This window comes from Nelumbo nucifera, chromosome 7 (genome assembly GCF_055504915.1).
Source record: "Nelumbo nucifera cultivar China Antique chromosome 7, China Antique-T2T, whole genome shotgun sequence".
Taxonomy (NCBI): Eukaryota; Viridiplantae; Streptophyta; class Magnoliopsida; order Proteales; family Nelumbonaceae; genus Nelumbo; species Nelumbo nucifera.
This window is the reverse complement of record NC_142655.1, coordinates 13,115,789-13,135,869: the sequence shown is the minus strand read 5'-3', so window position 1 is coordinate 13,135,869 and position 20,081 is coordinate 13,115,789. Positions and strand designations below refer to the sequence as shown.

Sequence of the window (20,081 nt, the reverse complement as noted above, 5' to 3'; positions counted from 1 at the left end):
GGGTTCAAGTGGGACTACAGTTCCTTTTATACATAACAGCAGTAGCAACCTCTTTCCACTTTCTTAGCATGTCTGCCATAGTTAATTCAGAGAACATCTCCATTGATTTCACCCAATGAGCAACCCTTGAAAGTATCAAATCTGTTAGGTTTTCTGTGGTTCTTTCCTTATCTGAAAAAATTCGTGAATTTCTTTCTTCCCATATTGACCAATACACTGCAGCCCTGATGCTTCTCCACATAATCTTCCCTCTTCTCTTAGGCCAACTAAAGAAAGAAGGAGAGAACAAGCATTGCACACTCACGGGGGGATTCCAAGTATACCCAAAAAGGGAAAACGCCCATTCCCAAACAGTCTTAGTAACTGGACAAGTAACCATAATATGATAACCCGTTTCCCCATCAGCTTTGCAAAGAATACACCTATTGGGAAGTAAACAGTAGTTGGGCTTCTTTTTTTGAAGCAAGTCATTTGTGTTAACTCTTTCTAGGAAAATTTCCCAACAAAAACTACCAACTCGAGGAGGAATGGGCTTGCTCCAAATCTCTTTAACCGGGAATGACAGCCCAAGCGTAGTAGTAGGTTGGACTAATGTCTCAAAAAACGAAGCACAAGAGAAAGAGCCGGATGAAGAAGGGGTCCAGATTCTGGTGTCTCCCTTACTAGGGTTCAAGAAAACATTTTCAAGGATGGTTAGCAAAGATGACATACACCCCAAATCTGTATCCCTTATTGCCCTTCTCAACCCCAGATTCCACCCAGACCCAGAAAAAGAATCAGAAGGAACCAAGGAGGAAATGGATTCATTTTTCAAATCTGACAAAGCAAACAAAGATGGAAATTGGTCTTTCAGGGGTAGGTCCCCAACCCAAATTTGCTCCCAGAATTTTATTCGATTACCGGAGTTCAAATTGTACCTGATCCAAGGGGAGAAAACTGGAAGCAGATCATGAATGGCTTTCCACGGGGATGTAGCAGTAGTCCTTGCCAAAATTCCAGGATCCCAGTCATTCTCATGCAGCCCATGTATGCTAGCCACAATCTTCGTCCACAATTTGTCCCTTTCCAACGGGAATCTCCACAACCATTTCCCTAATAATGCCATGTTCCTTTTCCTGATATTCCCAATCCCAAGTCCCCCTAGCTTCTTGCTCCTATTTACCACTTCCCACCTCACCCTATGGTCTTTCTTCTCCATTCCTGGTTCCCATAAAAAATCCTTTATTAATTTTTCTATCCTGTTGGAGACCTTTGTAGGAATCTTAAACACTGACATGAAGTAAATAGGAAGGTTGGAAAGGGTAGACATCAAGGTGATTCTCCCCTCAAGAGAAAGATAATTTTTCCTCCAAGAAGCAAGCCTTTTCTCAAATCTCTCTACTAGCAGGTTCCAAAAGCTTTCATTCTTGGAGTTATCTCCTAGGGGGAGGCCCAAATAAGTGATAGGCCACTTTGAGATAGCACACCCTAACACTCTTGCACAATCACTTACTTCCCTTTCCTCCAAATTCACTCCCACCACACAACTCTTATCAAAGTTCACTTAAGATTAGACATCTACTCAAAGAGTTGTATTGTCAGTTTTAGGTTTCTGATCCATCTTATATCCCCACCCTCACAAAATAGGATTGTGTCATTTGCAAACTGGAAGTGTGTAAGTGGTACTAACCCCCTTCCGACTCTCCAACCTCTTATTAAGTCTCTAGAATCAGCTCTATGTATCAGTCTCCCCAGGACATCTACAATCAGAGTAAATAGAAAGGGGGAGAGCGGATCACTTTGTCTTATTCCTCTCATGGCCGGAAAGAAATCCACCGCAGTTCCATTCACCAATATCGAGTAATGGCAACTCCTGATACAACCCCAGATCCATCTACACCATTTGTCTCCAAAACCAAAACTTTTCATTACCTCCACCAAGAAGGACCAGTCAACTAGGTCATAAGCCTTCTCTAAGTCTAGTTTGCAAACCACTCCCTTTTTCTTGGATTTCCTAAAATTCTCTAAGCTCTCATTTGCAATCAAAATTTGATCAGTGATTTGCCTTCCCTTCACAAAAGCTCCTTGATTGGGTGCGATAATGGCTGGAAGAACTTTCTTAATTTTTAGAGACAAGACTTTTGCAATTATCTGTACAGACTATTCACCAAACTAATCGGCCTGAAATCCCTTGGATGTGATATCTCTTTCTTCTTAGGGACCAATGCAATAAATGTGGAGTTTAAACCCAGATTAATGATTTCCCTCCTGTGGAACTCCTCAAAAAACCAACACTAGGTCCTTCTTCACAATATCCCAACAATCCTGATAAAATTCCATTGTAAATCCATCTGGGCCTGGAGCTTTCGTTCTATCCATTGAAAATACTGCTTTCTTTATCTCCTCTAAGTCAAAGTTTTTCTCTAACCCCACTTTGGTTTCTAAACTAAGAGTTGGCCATTCCATCCCCTCCACCCAAATCCTCTCATTTAGAGGCCTTGTAAAAATTGATTTAAAATGGGTTGCAAAAGCCTCTGCTATTTCTGCTGGTTGGGAAAGAGCAACTCCATCAACTTCTAGCTTAGAAATGATATTCTTCCTTCTTCTAGTGTTTGCTACAGAGTGAAAAAATCTAGTGTTTCTGTCTCCCTCTTTCAACCATTTACATCTAGACTTTTGTCTCCAACTTATCTCTTCCTGCAATAAGAGGTCCTCCAACTGCTTTCTAACCCTCCATCTCAGTTCTCTGTCTTCTTCTCCAAAAGAACCCCTTTTGTTAGGAACTGCCTAACTCAGGGACTTTTTCGAGGAAGCCTGCCTCCTAAACGAGAGAGAGAGAGAGAGATTGTATTCCCAAAATCAATAATTCCTCTTCTGGCTTCCTTTCCTTATTTATACACTTCTGTTACAATTCTGTTATATCAGCCTCTCCACTTGTCTAGTTTGTTATTTAGTTTGTTCTAGTGGTTGGCTGTCAGTTACATTGCTGATGTGACCTTTTCTTGTACACTTGTATTCCCTTTTGTGTCTCAACAGTCCCTCCTCCCTTGAAAGCGACCTTGCCCTCAAGGTCAAGATGTGGAAATCTATTCTGTAAGTCCAAGTAAGGTTCCCAAGTTGCATCCTCAAGTGGGAGACCTGACCATACCACCAATGCCTCTGGTTCGATGTGATTCCCTTTGCATATCCACCTGAAATCTGTTATCTAGGTGGGCTCAGTTTGAACTTGGCCATCTTTCGAGAATGATGGGAGGGTGGTTGTTGTTATTTGCTCCTGTTTCTGGCCATTTCTTTAATAGAGATACATGGAATACAGGGTGCAATTTTGATATTGCTGGAAGGTCAAGCCTGTATGCCACAAACCCAATGCGTTCCACAATCCGAAATGGGCCGTAGTACCTTGGGCTCAGTTTGTTCCACCTGTGGCCTGCTACTGAAACTTGCTTGTATGGTTGTAGTTTAAGGAAGACTTGCTCCCCAATCTGGTGCTGGACCGGCCTATGCTTTCTGTTGTAAGAGTCTTCCATCCATTGTTGGGCTCGACGAAGGTGGGATTTGAGATCTTGTAACACCCAATCTCGCTAGAGGAGTTGGTGTTCCACTGCTGCTATTTCTGTAGACCCTTTCTCATATGGGAGTAGGGGAGGTGGGTCCCGTCCATTATAGAGCCCGGAAGGGTCATTCCTGCTGCACTGTGATACGTGGTATTGTACCACCATTCCTCCCAATGAAACCACTTGAGCCACTGACGTGGCCTATCCCCCGCATAGCACCTTAGATAGGTTTCCAAACTCCGGTTGACCACCTTAGTTTGCCCATCTGTTTGAGGATGGTAGTTGGTAGATTTGAAGAGTTTCACTCCCTGTAGTCGAAAAAGTTCTGCCCAGAAACGACTCATAAAAATTGGGTCGTGGTCTGAGACAATAGAGTTAGGGGTACCATGCAGTCGTGCCACCTCCTTAGTAAAAATCTCAGCCACCATTGAAGCTGTAAAGGGGTGGGAAAGAGGGAGAAAATGGCAGTATTTGGTGAATCTATCAACCACTACAAGAATGACGGACTTGCCATAGGAAAGGGGAAGCCCCATTATGAAGTCCATGGATATATCCGCCCACACTTGTGTAGGAATTAGGAGTGGTTGTAGCAGTCCTGCTGGAGACTGGGTATCAGCCTTATTTTTCTGGCAAATGACGCATGCGGCTATGAATTTCTGGACCGAATTCCACATGCCTTTCCAGTGGAATTGGGTGGCTAGTCTCTTGTAAGTGCGCAAAATCCCTGAGTGTCCTTCTGCTGGTGATGAGTGGAACACTTCTAGAAGCTGCTGAATATGGGCTGAATCCTGTGGTATCACCATTCAGTGTTTATACAACAACAAGTTATTCTGCACTGTGTATCACCATTTGGCGTTTATACAACAACAAGTTATTCTGCACTGTGTATCCTGGGTGGCTAGTAGGGTCCTCTTGGACCTGTGAACGCAGCTTGTTCAGTTGTGGGTGTCTTTCAGCTTCTTCCCTTAACTGACTCATGATGGAACATGTTGGGCCCGTGAGAAGTAATGGAAATAGTTGTGGTTGGCGTGACAGTGCATCCGCCACCTTGTTAGTGTGCCCTGCCTTGTATTTAATGACATAATCGTAGCCGAGTAATTTGGCTATCCATCGCTGCTGTTCCGGGGATAGTACGGATTGCTCCAACAGAAATTTCAGGCTATGGTGGTCAGTTCGTATGATGAACCTCCTCTCTAGAAGGTAGGGCCGCCACCTCTGAACTGCGAGAACAATTGCTATCAGTTTGCGTTCGTATATTGACTTGGCCCATTTCTGTGCTATCATTGCTTTGCTGAAAAACGCTAGTGGCCTTTCTTCTTGCATGAGGACCGCACCTACTCCTTGGCTTGACGCACCACATTCAATGATAAAGTCCTTTGAGAAGTCTGGAAGTGCGAGCGTCGGTGGGGACGAGACAGTTGTTTTGAGCATCTCGAAGGCCTGTTGGGCCTCCTTAGTCCAGTGGAAACCATTCTTCTTACGTAAACTTGTCAAGGGGGCAGCAATTAGTCCATACCCTCTGATGAATTGCCGGTAGTACCCTGTTAGACCCAAGAAGCCCCGTAACTCCTTAACATTTTGAGGCTGGGGCCAATTTATCATGCTTGAGATCTTTTCCGGGTCTGCTGCTACAATGCCGTTTTCGACTACATGCCCTAAGTAGTGTACTTGCGTCTGTCCAAATGCGCACTTTGACTCCTTTGCAAAGAGTTTATGAGTCCTTAGTAGTTCCAAGGTGATTTGTAGATGTACTAGGTGTTCGTCCCATGTAGTGCTATATACAAGTATATCATAAAAAAAACGAGTATAAATTTGCGCAAATGGGGTTGAAATATGTCATTCATAAGTGCTTGGGACGTAGCTGGCGCATTGGTCAACCCAAACGACATGACCAAAAACTCATAATGCCCCTCGTGTGTACGAAAGGCAGTCTTATGGATGTCACCCTCATGGACCCGAATTTGATGATATCCCGATCTCAGGTCTAGTTTAGAGAATATGGTGGCCCTGCCGAGTTCATCTAGTAGTTCATCGATTACTGGTATGGGAAATCGATCCTTTACAGTAATGTTGTTCAGGGCCCTATAGTCTATACAAAACCGCCATGTCCCATCCTTCTTTTTCACAAGTTATACCGGTGAGGAGAATGGTCTTTGGTTGGGTTGTATAATTTTTCTATCAAGCATATCTTGCACTTGTCTCTCAATCTGCCGAGTTCATCTAGTAGTTCATCGATTATTGGTATGGGAAATCGATCCTTTACAGTAATGTTGTTCAGGGCCCTATAGTCTATACAAAACCGCCATGTCCCATCCTTCTTTTTCACAAGTTATACCGGTGAGGAGAATGGGCTTTGGTTGGGTTGTATAATTTTTCTATCAAGCATATCTTGCACTTGTCTCTCAATCTCTAGTTTCTGAAAATAGGGGTAACGATAGGGCCTTACATTTGTGGGTGCCGTTCCGGGCAGCAATGGAATGCAATGATCATGGGCACGTTTCGGTAGTAGTTCCTTAGGCTCTTGGAAGATCACTGAAAACTTTTGAAGTAGTGGCTGTAGTTGTATGTGGGCTTCTTCGGATTTGTTAGAGTTACTTCCTTGGGCTAGAATTGGGCCGTTCCCGTGGGAGTCTATCTGCATTAAAATGATGTGGGTTGGGTCTGCTGCCTGTTTTCTTAGGGTGGCGAGACTAATGGGTCCTGGACCCTTGGACAACTGTCCTTGAATATGCACCTGTGAGCTGCCCACTTGAAAATCCATGGTGAGACGGGCCCAATCACATATCACCGGCCCTAGTTGCCTTAACCATTGGACTCCGAGAACTACATCAGCTCCACTGATTTCCAGGGGATGTAGATCTACCTTGAACTCGTGCCCTTGTATCTTCATCTTTAATCCTGTGCACGTATTGTCGCACACCAAGTTGCTACCATTAGCTACGTGCACCCGGAATGCTGTACATGTTTGGATCGGAATCCCTAGTTGTCTGACCAATGTTTGGGTAATGAAATTGAGAATGCTGCCACTGTCTATCAGAACCGACACATGGCGCCCTTGTACTAGTCTGGTTACTCATAGTTTGAGAGGAAGCAAGGCCGATCAAGGCTTGCAGGGATACTTCCGGGTATTCCTTTGTCCATTGCCCCCATTCTTGGTTGTCCACTGGCTCTTCAATGTCTGCTGATTGCTTGGCGTTTTCGGTTTCGGTTTGAAGGAAGAGAACTTGCGGGATCTTACAGTGATGGCCCGGTCCGAATTTGTCTCCACATGCATAACAAAGGCCCTTTTCCCGTCGGGCTTGCATCTCAGCCCAGGTTAACCTCTTGGCTGAGCCGGGGCCTGAACCAAAGTTGGCGTCCTTGCCCGTGATTCCTACTCCTGGTCTGGACTCCGGTTTACCCAAGATACCTGGTTCTAGATTCGGTATACCTGGTCTGACTGCAGCTCCCAAAGGTCGATTAGTCCTCCTTGGCTGATTCAGTTTGTCTTCATGGAGTTAAGCTAAGGTTGCTGCGTCAAGAACGGTGGTGGGATGCATGGCTTTCACCTCCAGCCGCAATTCTTCCCTGAGTCCACCAACAAAACTGCTGACAAGTGCGTTTTCTGGCCACCCTTGCACGCACACAACTAACCTTTCGAATGTCATCTGATAATCTTGGACGGAGCCAGTCTGTCGTAGCTTAGCGAGGCTTTCATCATAGTTTTCAAAGGCCGAGACTCCAAATCTCATGGTTAAGGCATCGATGAAGTCCACCCATGTGGCTCTTGGGTGCCATCGCCGGTACCACTGGTACCAGGCGATCGCCTCTCCTTCCAGGTCTGCGGAAGCTAATGGAACACGACCAGGTCCCTGCATATCGTGGTAATCGAAATATCTTTCTGTTCGTAGAAGCTAGGATGTGGGATCTCCCCTTGCGAAGACGGGAAACTCGATTCTTGCCGTTCTTGATCCGCTTCGATGACTGGTGTCACTGCATTCTTCCTGCCCTTCCCGATTCGGCGCTGGTGGTGTCTGTTCTAGTCGTTCAAGCAAGGATGCGAAGCTTTCTTTGATTTCTTTGACGTCAGCCGATAATCTTTGCATTTCTCCTTCCACGTTGTCGACTCCGTTCTCCATCGTGGACGACCTTGTGCTTGGCATCTTGGCTCTGATACCAACTTGTTAGGAACTGCCTAACTCAGGGACTTTTTCGAGGAAGCCAGCCTCCTGAACGAGAGAGAGAGAAAGAAGAAAGAAAGAGAGAGAGGGAGAGAGATTGTATTCCCAAAATCAATAATTTCTCATCTGGCTTCCTTTCCTTATTTATACACTTCTGTTACAATTCTGTTATATCAGCCTCTCCACTTGTCCAGTTTGTTATTTAGTTTGTTCTAGTGGTTGGTTGTCAGTTACATTACTTAAAGGCTGACGTTGCCTTTTCTTGTACACTTGTATTCCCTTTATTTGTGTCTCAACACCTTTCCTCCTTCAAGTCCAGTTCCTCAATTTGCTCAATTAAATCTTTCTTTCCTCCACTCTTCCAAATTCCAGACGGTTCCACTCCTTTATTTGAGATTTTAGGAATTGAATCTTTTTGTGGAATCTCATCCCCTCCCATTCAACTGATGGATTGTGTTGTTCCCACCATTCTTTGATCTTCTCTATGAATCCCGGATGGATCAACCACATATTCTCAAACCTAAAGGGAGCAGGTCCACCTTCTCTCAAGTCCTTCTTACACAACACTATAGGCCAATGGTCTGAAGTGAGTCTAGGGACTGCTCTAGAATTTAGGTTCCCCCAATGCTCCTCCCAATCTGTTGAGAACAAGAATCTATCTAACTTAGAGCAGATTGGGTTAGATTGAAGGTTGGACCAAGTGTAGATATTGCTTTGGATTGGGAATTCCTTAACCTCAAAAGTATCCACAAATTGATTGAAATTTCTCATGCTGGTTGTCACTCTCTGTCTCGGATTGTTGGTTTCCTCTGTGAATCTTACTACATTAAAGTTCCCCCCCCACCCCCCACCCACCCACACACACACACACCCACCAAGGTCCTTCCCATAGGGCCCTAATATCACTCAATTCTTCCCATAACCTCTTCCTCTTCCTCTTCCTATAGTCATTGGGGCCATATACCTTTGTTAGTACCCATTCAAAACCATCTTCCACCTGCCTAAATTTCATAGAAATTGAATGATCCCCTATCAGTTCTTCCAAACCTACCACCACATCTTCCTTTCACAATGTTATGATCCCACCCGAGGCTCCCCAAGATGGAGTAGCCACCCACTTTATCCCTTTAGAACTCTAGACACTTCTTGCCCATCTACTATCAAAGTCCATTCTCTTGGACTCCTGGATTAATACTACATCTGGATTGAACTTCCTAATTACTTCTTTGATAGTTGCTCTCTTCCTTGCATTACCCAATCCCCTCACATTCCAGCTTAGAATTCTCATCCCAACTTTAGAATTTAACCCTAAAAACCACCAGATATCTATTTGAATCCTTTCCTTCTATCCCCTCTCACCCCAAACTTATTATCCCCTCGATATCTCTCTTTAATCTCTCCACTTCACTCAATTTTCTTTTCTTAATCTTGCTCTCCTCCTTTCTTTTTATTAGGGAAACTTTTAGATCATTTAGATTCTTTAGCTTACACCCCAGCTTTCCAACAAATTCAGCTATCAAGTCATCCTTTCCTGGTCTCCTTCCCTTTTTCATTTATGTTCTTTCCATAACTAGTCCTCTCCTCCATTCTAACCTCCTCCTCCTCCTCATTGCACACCAGCTCAGACCCATTTGTAACTCTCCTCTGTAGCTTATTTTTCTCGATTTCACCCATTATGCTCTTAATGATTCCCCATATTCTTTCTTCCCTTAAAGTTCCTTCCATCCTCACCTCTCCCCCCTTCTTTCCTTGAGGACTCAGTGTGGCCTCCTTCTCATGGGCTTCTGAGACTGGACTGGGAATGGAATCTGGAACAACAGAAACAGAAGCCGCATCAGTAGCAAAAGCTAAATGAACAGGGTTAGCAGGGTTACCTGGGTTTGGCTGGGCAAAGGGAGTTGGGATTGTAGGCGGACAGATGGTTGTCAAGCCCTGTGTGTCAAAATTGGAGTTTTCTGTCTCCTTGTTTTGGAGGGAAATATTCCACGCCATTCTGTTTTCACAACGACTGCTCCCCTTACCCAATTGTTTACCATTCTGTGATGTATTCTTGCTCAGTTCTGGGTTAACGTCAGCTAACACCTCGGTTTTCCGTACAACACTAGCGCTTGAGAGAGGCTTTTCCAGTTCTGGGCACCAGAATTGCCCCCCACCTCTTTGATTGTGAGTCTCTCTGTTTTCAGCCTCTGTGTTGTGCATCTCTGCCTCCTCGTTCCCTTCTTGTGCTCCCACCAAATCTCCATGGAATAGGTCCAAGTTTAGGGACTCCCTGTTATGGTCCTCTTGAGATCCTTCATCTTCCAAGCTTCCAAAACTTGAGGTGTCGTCTGAACTCTCCTCCTCAAAGTCACTGTCTGAACCACGGCTTATCCACCCTTGGTCTTCTACATCCCTCTCTTCTTTCTTGTCCCTCAGATAGCGCGGATTAGGGCGATCTGCTGCCCTACTTTCCTGTTCCTCAACACCCAGTCGAGGGACCCAACACAGAGATCGAGTTTCTCTCTCTGTTCGGCATTTTTCCTTTTGTTCCAGTTCGGCCAGCACAGTTTTGGAAGATGATAGATGGGATAGATGGGATTTTTCATCTATCATCTCCCTCTTTCTTTCCCGACCCACGTGACAACTTAAAGTGTCATGTGGGTCTCTAAGAGTGTTTATGCTATCTGGCTCACCCAATCTTCGAACCAACTCAGAGTGTGCGCCCTGGTTATTACCATCCGAACCCAAACCCCTTCTTGCCACATCAGCATAGGACTGTCGACCATAGCCAAAAGTCTTTAGTTCAAAAAAATTTGAATTAATTGCTTTAAATGGAGTGCTTTGGGACTGGTTAACCTCCTGCGACTGTTCCCCTTCTGTTTTCATTGTAACAGTCTTCTTCAGCCCCTGAAAGCCACGTGTACTCCAACCGGCCACCTCAGCATCTCCCTTTTCAGCTGTTTGTCTTCCCCAAAGCGACGCTTCAGCTTCTGAGGCAATCCAAACTTTGTTCCAGGCACCATCCGAGCATATCTCAATCGAACGGGGCATTTGTTTTGGTTTCAATCCTGCAACTCTAAGTTCCACTGCTCGCAAGCTCCTCTGGTTTATCTCCAACACTACTCCACCCAAGGTTTTTGCTATTTTTTCAAAAGTTGTTTCATTCCAGAGGTGAAAATGAAGTCCTAGCAACTTAATCCGAAAGCTACCTTCTGGTTCGATTTCATTACAGATTGGGATCCATTTTTGTATCTGTACCAATCCACCATCGATCTGTATCGTGTTGAAGCTCCACTTCTGAACGTCAACTTCCAGGATAGCTTTCTTCTCAGAGAAAGGCAATAGTATAGCATCACCTTCCAACTTTAACTTTTGTGCCACTGCATCTAGGATTTTTGTCCAGTCCTTTACTTCCCTTTCAACCGTTAGAACCATTCTGTGCTCCCAATTTTTCCTCCATTCTTCAACTGTTAATCTCCAACGTACGGTTGAGCTTGCTACCGTTACTTCTTGACAGACAGGGGTCTGGTCCAGGTTGGTGTTAGGTAACCACTGGGAGGAGTTGCTTCCTTTCGGTGATTCTTCTGCTGCCTCACTCTCAACTTTCAAGAGGAAAGATTGAAGACTGCCAGCAAAGGAGGCCCACTCTTGTTTCCTCAGACCTTGAGGCACGCAAATCATCTGTTTTTTATTAATGCCAAAGTGTTCTTAAACTGTGAAAAACCAGCCTCTCTCGTTCCTCTTCAGAACCGCTTCGTATCTTTTTCCAGAGTTGCCGAAAGAATTTTTCCACCCTTCTGCCTTGATTGAGTTAACTGTTCCATCTACAAAGCCTTTCAGCCAGAAACAGGCTTCCTTTGGTAAAAGGATCGTAGCCCTGCTACCTTCCCTGACTTTCAGGTACTCTTTACCCCTTGCTCGTCCCTGCTCGAAGATGAATCTCTTCGTTTCAATCTCAGATCTTTTCTCCACCTCCCCGCCAGCCTAAAACTTTCCTCCACTGCCATTCGTCAAGTTGTCACAAGCTAAGATACTATTCCAGAGTTCCTAATTGAGGACCCATAGGTGTTGAAAGGACTTGTACCGGTAGCTACCTAATAAGGGTTGAGTCTGGGCAAACCTTTGAGTTTCAGAAATATCATTTTATCACTCTTTTTACTGCATGATATTGATGCTAATTTGGTTTTACATTAGTATCAATTTCTTCATCATCAACTTCAGTAAAACTTAATGATCTTCCAGAGTCTTCTTATTGTTCCTACATCTATTTTTTTATCAGTAACTATCAAAGATATTTTATTAATAATAAGAAAAACAAGCTTGTGCATTATCGTTACATCCATCATTCATTGATTGGTTGGTTCCCTGTGAAAGATGGTAGGATCCATCTAATGGACGCCAATAAGGTTGCGGAATGGGTGGGCGAATTTCAAAAATTTTCCTACCTTCTTCCAACTGGGAATCATATTCCCTAAATTTAGAATACTATATTCAAGGATCCTACTTGAACCATAATCGAACCAGATCTGAACCAAAAAGCAAAAGGGAGGAATATACCTGATCCGGAGAAGTAGTATCTCCCAAAGTTGGTGTTCACGCCCAAAGAAGAAACCAAGATCCGCTCCTGCTGAAGATGACACAGCTGTGGATGGAACGGAACCAGCAGGGTGCGTCCTACACACTGGATCATTCGCAAGAATCCTCTGGAAACTCTGAACACTGAATCTATCTCAGTCTTTTTCGCAAGACTGATGTCAAGAACCAATTTCTTGACTCCCTATTGCTGCAAAGATCAAATCTTGCAAGAGGGAATGGTGGCGGCTGGAGGAGAACTCCTGGGATGAAGATGGCTGAACTGCTTCTCTTCTCTCTGGAGTCTGTATGAGATCTAATCTCTGTTTGCATGATAATTTCTTGCACCACAAACCCTTGGTTCGAAATCTGATATATTTCTCTTGGGTTTCTCCTCCTTTCTTCTTGATTAAGAAACCTCCTAATTAGGAGTTATCCCAATCCAAATCTGTATTTGGATAGGGGATTATCTTAATCCTATCTGCAGATTAAGTTAGCTTACTCCTGATCTTATCAGGAGGTTACCGGATTCAAATCTAATTTGAATTTGGTCTCCTGGAGTGGATAAGGTTAAAGGCCCAATCCTTTTACTAACATTAATCTCAGATTTGCCCCATAGATGGGTGATCATATCAGCCCAGCTCGAAATGGGCTTTTGGCCCATTAAGTGTTTAACTAGTTTCCAATCTGCTGCCCAGTTGGGCTTCTTTGTATGGCGTGGGACCCAAGCATTGATCTACACACCAGCCACATGGGTTCGGCCCAGCCTTTAATACAAGGCCCAACCGAATTCACTGAAAAACTCAGTGAACCCCTGAGCCCATCACATGGACCCTATGGGCCCAACACTTACATTAAGTGGTCCCTGGGCCAAGCCATCTTATAAAAACCCAGGGACTGTGGGCAGGTGCAAGATTAGCCCATCAGGTATTATCCTAAATGGTCTTACACTTAACCTCTCAGCCCTTAATGATCAAGCATTGCCCGACAAGAGAGGACCTCTCCCTCGGCTGCAAGGAATAGTGCCGCACTCTCCACTCACATGGATCCCGAGAATTAAAACCATTTGCAAACATTTCGAAACCGTACACATATATAAATTTTGCAAAACAAAATTCCAACGATTGAAATCAACTGCCGGCAGTTTGGTTTCCATCAGAGAGAGTGGATTCCCGATCATTACCCTTTGTCCGACAAAGGGGCTGATTCTGTCACTATGATCACCCACTCAAATGAATTCTCAGACTGTCCCAACATACCCAGGCTTTGATCCCCATCTAAGGATCTCACTGATTGGCATATCAAAGACAGCCTGATCCGACACCTAGTGAAGTATCATAATCGAGTCTAGGGGTTAGGTGTAACTTTCCAGTTTTGCCCATCTGTCTCCAAGGTCCAGGGCAATACTGGAAATCTGGTCCGGTTCAAGGATTCGAGTAATCCCATACTGCATATACCTTGGGTCTTACCCTGGTGACCGAGACAGGCCATTCCAACACTTGGTGGCAAACCAGTATCAGCCTTGGCAGGATAAATCTCCCCAGACTTATCCAATGGCTGTGAACATTTAAAACTAACACGAGTCTCTATAAGTGTCCAGTTTTAGGGTCTTACACAGAATTAAACCAAACAACATGAATCAAACATGCACTTTATTTATTTCCACTAAATAACAAAAGTACATCAAATCGGATTGAAGCTAAGGGCATACAAAACTGTCTAACACCTTGAACATTGATGGTTAGGCATTTAAGAATGGCTAATATTCTCAATGTTTCTCCCATTGATGATTCTTGATCATATGTTTAATTTTGATACCAATCTAAAATAAAAATTATCAATCTTTATTCATCAAAAAAAAATTTTTGATATCAATCTTGATGGCAATACTGTATATGGCTAACCATTTAAGTATCTTCTGGATCATTTTGGTATTGCCTGGTCGTCTTTGGTTTGGGTATGCTTCATTATTTTCAGTTTCTTGCATTTGGTTCAATAGAGCAATTGATATATGCTGTCTAATTGGTGTTTATAAAATTGTTCCTCAGGGTATTGAAATGCTTTCTCTTGGATCATTTAAAACTGGTGCCATTCTCTTGGTAAGAACCTGGGTATTCGGTTACATGTTCATCGAGTCATTTGTCTGCTTTTAAGAACTGGAAACACACACACACAGATATATATATATATATATATATATATATATATATATATATATATATTACTTATTTGCAGTGATTGAATGTGATACTCTCTCTTAACCAGCCATGCACAATATGTTGAATATGTTTCATCATCTCGTTTGTCACCATTCTTCATATATCTTAATATTGTCTTGGTTATGTAAGTTATTGAGATTTGAGAATGCTTTTTTGGAGAGCTTATCAGGTTGTAGTTATTGGCCCATTTGGTTTTAATATATACCCTGTTTTAATCTTCAATTAACAACAGCCTGGCCTTCGTAACCTTTTTGTGCTATATATAATAATATGTTATATGGAAAAAATTGGTACAATAAATTCTAAGGAAGATTTTCAAAATTACTGAAATTTGGAAGCTAGAATGAAGATTTTGTCACTATTTGGTTGAGAAATCTTTAACAATATTCACAGAATTATTGATTAAATGATATGATCTATGTAATTGAGTTAATGCTATCAGGATGTTCATGAGAGAATCACACTGCATTTGGGTGTTTATTATTGGGGTTTCTGGGTCTGCTGGTTGGTGTAGTTAAGAGCCATATGGGAGACTAGTTATGCACATTCTATCTCGATTTTGTTATGTGACTGTGCAGAACTACTATCACTGTTGAGGGTTTATGCTTGACCTTTTTTGAGCTGTTCCCCAATGTTGGTTGTTTCTATCTGTTTCAATTCCTTTGTTTTCTCTATAATGGTAGGTTCTTTTCTTCATTTTCTGGTTAAATTGTTGACTGAATTTCTTATTTGAAGGGTATTGCTTTATCTTAGTTGTCCATGAAGTTACCATTATTGTTTAGTCAATGAGATAGTTTTCCACTTCCTTTTCCTTTTTTGCTCTTATGCATGCATTTCCATGTTTTCTCTTAAAGATAATTCGTTATAATTGTATTTGCCATTTATTTCTGCAATTACAGGCTGGACTCTTTGTATATGATATCTTTTGGGTCTTCTTTACTCCTGTGATGGTTAGTGTGGCAAAATCTTTTGATGCCCCAATAAAGGTCAGTTCTTCTAAGTACTTGAAACCATCACTTCCAAACCTGTAAATGCTGTTGAATATTTAATTTATTTTATCTATAATAAAAAAATGAAAGTGCTATTGGATTGCTTTATCTAATTGCATGTTCCTGTTCCTTCTCTATAGCTTTTGTTCCCAACAGCAGATTCTGCACGTCCGTATTCCATGCTTGGACTTGGTGACATTGTAATCCCTGGTAAGTCATTCAAGTCTTATGTTTGCTGCCAATGCATTTGAATCATGCTTTTCAGAACAATTTGAAATGTTCTTTCCTCAGAGGTCTGCTACCACAGATGTTTGGGCTAAATTTAGCTAAACCCCATGTAGATGAAGGACAATCTAGTATTTTTTTGATGATTGTAAAGGGCAATCTAGTTGGTAATTGTAAAATCTCGGTCTGGCAAGAGTGAGCACATGGTTTGAGCCTGAGTGTGGCTACTTTGTGTGAAAAAAATGCCAAAGGTTAGACCTTGCCCAGTTTACTCCCAAGACCCTAGATAGCTGGGACCAATATTGGGTAATGGCCTTTTTTAAAGGACAATCTAGTTGCATGCTTCTACAGTGTAGAAGCATTTTCAATTTAGTAAGACCAGTCTTTTTTTCCTGTTGGTGCTAGGGTGCAGATTGGTACCTAATTTGAAGAATTTCCACTGCATCTACCTGGGCCCTTATAGTCCATCTGTCCATGCCCCTTCAAATTTTATGAAATGCTCAACCCATGCCAGCCCAAGTTGCACTCCTAGTATCATAATTGCTACTCGGTTTGGACAGCAGAAAGATACTCTTACTGCTCCATGCCTTGTCACCTGGATGTTGCAATGCTGTTGTGGTCCAAGTGGTTAGCCTTCCTCGAACAGAAAAAAATCATTTTGACATTTGAAAGAGCCCATGCATTAGGAAATTAGGAATGTACTTAGATTGCGGTAGGATTTGGATTGATGAGCACCCCTCACACCATGCATTTTTGAATATGGGTGAGCTTATTTTAAAATTCACACGTGGTACCAATTACCAAAGTATGGACCACTCTTGGATAATTCCCTTGGTACATTTTCTTTTTCTTTATTTTGTTGGACCACCGTTTTTGGACAGCGATGGGTTACTAGTACATTTTTTTATTGTACTAACAGGGGGACATCCCCTGTTAGTACAGGAATTTATATGGCCAATGAAACAAAGATAACCATGTGATTTATATACATGTATTTGGTCCTTTATAAGACAAATAAAAAATGATGTCTTTCCAATGATGCCTGGTTTTTCTAAATCTGCATATATGGTTCTTATTGGATACATGTGCCTGGATCCCTCACCATGTTTGGATGGCTGTTTTGTCCTTTCTATACTCTTTATCCTTTTTCTGATAAATTCTTTTGGTGGTAACAAATAACAAGACAAATACCTACATATTGTATTTTGTCTCTTAATGCATTTTAACTTTATATAATTATATAATTTATTATTTATATATGGGAATAGCTTCTCTAGTTAGTTGCTTAGAGGACTTTAAATGATCCAGGAATCTTCCTAATAGCAACTTGCGTTAGGGCTCAAAATGAGTCCTTGTTTTTTCCTCTACCTCCTTTATTTCTTTTTAAATAGAAGAATTGTGTGAATGAATAAATTAATCAAGTAAACTGCCAATGCAAGATTATGCATAGAGCTGATATGGACCAAGGGAGTGGACATGTGGCTAATCTAAATTAAGGGACCTGCAATCTGATGGACTAATCATTGGAGCCAATGATTAGTCCATGTTAAAAATAAGTGACGTTGGGTAAGAAATCTTCCTACTTGTGACCTGATTAGGAAACCTTTTGTCCTATATGCATCGTGATGGTTACACTTATTTTTGTCCTTTTAGTTTAGTAGTACTGTTGTCCTTATTGTTTATAGATTTATTCTATGTTTATCATTACTAAAAAGTAATACAAATAGATGGGTAATCAGCCATACTAAATGCAAAGTTTTATAACTTTGTGGTCATTCATAACCTTAATTGGAATTACCAAAAAAAAAGTATAACCTTAATTGGTTCAGGCATGTTATTTTTGAACTTAATATTGCCCTTCACTATTTAAAATTCTAAAATGCTGAGTCTACACCTTAGTCGTGTTTAGTTGATTCTAATGTGCTTTTAGTGATTAGATTTTGGTTTCATATTCAGTAAGATGAAAAGAGGAAAACTTTGTTAACATTTACTCTTGTTTTTCACCTTCCTAAAGGTATATTTGTTGCACTGGCATTGCGTTTTGATGTATCTAGAGGGAAAGAGAACCGTTATTTCAGGAGTGCATTTTTTGGATACACAGTTGGTCTAATTCTAACAATTATTGTGATGAACTGGTTTCAAGCTGCACAGGTAACTTGTATAGATCCGTTTTCTTCATTTTTCTGTTATATTTTTGAATTATTTTAGCTTTTGAATTCCATATTCAATTTATCCTTAATCAAAGGACATGGCCTAATACATTCTTAAATATTCTGTATCAAATGATGAGCATCCTTTTGTACCCATAGAAGGGACTGGGGGTGGGATGAACTTTTATTCTGCCCTGTCTATTATCTTACAGTTTTTCTCTTTGTGCTTTCAGCCTGCGCTTCTGTATATTGTACCAGCTGTTATTGGATTTGTGGCTATTCATTGCATTTGGAATGGGGAAGTCAAGCCGGTTTGTTCTACACCTATTTGTTTTTCATCTGTTAATCTTTTTATTCTTTTTACTCTATTTACCTTGACTTACTTATCTGCAACATTTCTATCCATGCACTAAGATGTGATAATAGTATTTACAAGCCATAGCATACCAGCTTACAATTGTTTATGTCCTTAGGCCTTAAGCCATGCCCATGAAATATCAATAAGGTGTTGGATGATAATGGTGGATCATTCTTTACAAGTACCTTAGAAGTTTCTTTCTCTTTGTTTCTTTCTTTTCTGTTACCATTGATTTGGTTGCCCTGGGTTGATACTTGCTTTGTGGAAAACTACATCTACATGTCTGTTATACTGATGCTGCTTTTGGGCCAGTTTGTGGCTATACTGGCTCAATTTCTTTGTTCAAAGTTAAGCTCTGGGCCTCTGGCTGCATTGAATCGATTCATCCTATCTTTGTTGTGATGTCCTCCAGCTGAATTTCTACTCTGGGTGGGCAAGTGGGTAACTGGTTAGTGGTTAGGATGTTATGATTGATAAGTATGAACAGTAGACATTGACATTTTGGGAAACACAGAGCTAACTACATGATGAAGATCAGAGCTAACTACATGAAGATCAATCCCATGGAGCCTTATCTGAACTATTTGGTCTTGGGTATAGGGTTACTGTTTTACCAGATTTTATTGTCAGAACTTTTCAAAACTAATCCTCTGAGTTTTTATTGTCAGAATATCAGTTTTTGTTACTGATACAATTTATTTCCTAAAAAGGTCTGGTTGTCCTAATTATCGGTCTTGGGAGGAGTGGACTTAATACAGACTTAACCACCACTATATTTTGCACGAAATAGCAACTCAGACTAGAATCTGTGTTTACATGCTTGTCAACTAGAGATTTTAACCATCACACCAAGCAATGTTCCGCTCAAAACCAATACTTCTGGAATTTTGTCAAAAAAGACAAGCGAATGAGGGTTTACTTCCAGGCTTCTGCCCAAAAGATGTAAAGTGATTTCTTGATGTTGTACAAGTTAGATTGCTTTATACTGAGGAAAATATTCTTGTTTTAATCCAGTTTTATTTGGTTTCAGCTACATTATTGGAAACATTTGAACTCATAAAAAAAATAAATAATTAAGTCGGAAAGATTAGCCTCTGACAAATAACAAGTGGCAATGCATATTGGAATGTTCTTGATGTGGCAGTTTTTAGGATTTATTGCTTATTGAGTTTTAATACTGAGTTTATTTTCTGATGTTGTATAGTTGTTGGAGTTTGACGAATCTAAGACTGAGGCTGCTTCAACACAAGAAGAGGATCGTACAAGCAGCGGTGATGAAAAACCGAGCAAAAAAGTAGAGTAGGGTCAAGCGGCTGAGGTTGGAGTTTTTTTCCCCGATTGGGTAAGGAATGCGATAGTTTACATTGAGTAAGTAGGGTCAAGCGCCTTCAATCCTAAACCACAAACAAACTCATGAGACGGGGATAGAATGACAGTGTAACAGATTTTGATTTTAATGAATGAATCATATATAATTGTTAACTAATGGATTGCTTTAATTATACATTCTCTGTGTGTGCTCGTTATTCTGATTCTTTTTTTGTTTTTTTGTTGAATTTACATGTTTCTATGACATTTCATAACTTCATAACCTGACAAGAACCCAGTGGCTTTGCATTTTTTTGGTGGGGGATTGGGAGTAGATTCTTATTCATCCTTTTTTTTTTCTTCTTTCATTTTTCTTTCCTTCTGTTGCAGTTCTTTTGTTAACGGAGGATGTAATTTTGGGGGGGGGGGTCTCCAATACGTTTTTTTTTTTTTTTTTAAATTTTTAATGCCACATCAGCGAAAAAGTCTTCTTGGATGTGTATTTTCTCAAAACAAGGTGAACTTCAATGTAATTCAAAATGTAGTTTTTCCCTAGACCAGTGCAAAGATGCTTGCAAGAGCAGAAAA

The 20,081-nt window shown here is 41.4% G+C and overlaps 1 protein-coding gene across 2 annotated transcripts in view; it reads left to right on the top strand.

Annotated features, from left to right (window-relative positions):
- Window positions 1-19,691, top strand: part of LOC104611314 (signal peptide peptidase) — a 31,424-nt gene extending 11,733 nt beyond the window's left edge. For both annotated transcript variants that reach the window (XM_010278317.3, XM_088892056.1), the window contains exons 7-12: window positions 14,293-14,343; window positions 15,363-15,449; window positions 15,593-15,662; window positions 17,692-17,828; window positions 18,061-18,138; window positions 19,390-19,691. In XM_010278317.3, coding sequence (XP_010276619.1) covers window positions 14,293-14,343; window positions 15,363-15,449; window positions 15,593-15,662; window positions 17,692-17,828; window positions 18,061-18,138; window positions 19,390-19,488 — 522 coding nt within the window. In that variant the 3' untranslated portion in view covers window positions 19,489-19,691. The remainder of the gene's footprint in view (window positions 1-14,292; window positions 14,344-15,362; window positions 15,450-15,592; window positions 15,663-17,691; window positions 17,829-18,060; window positions 18,139-19,389) is intronic.
- Window positions 19,692-20,081: the final 390 nt, after the last annotated feature.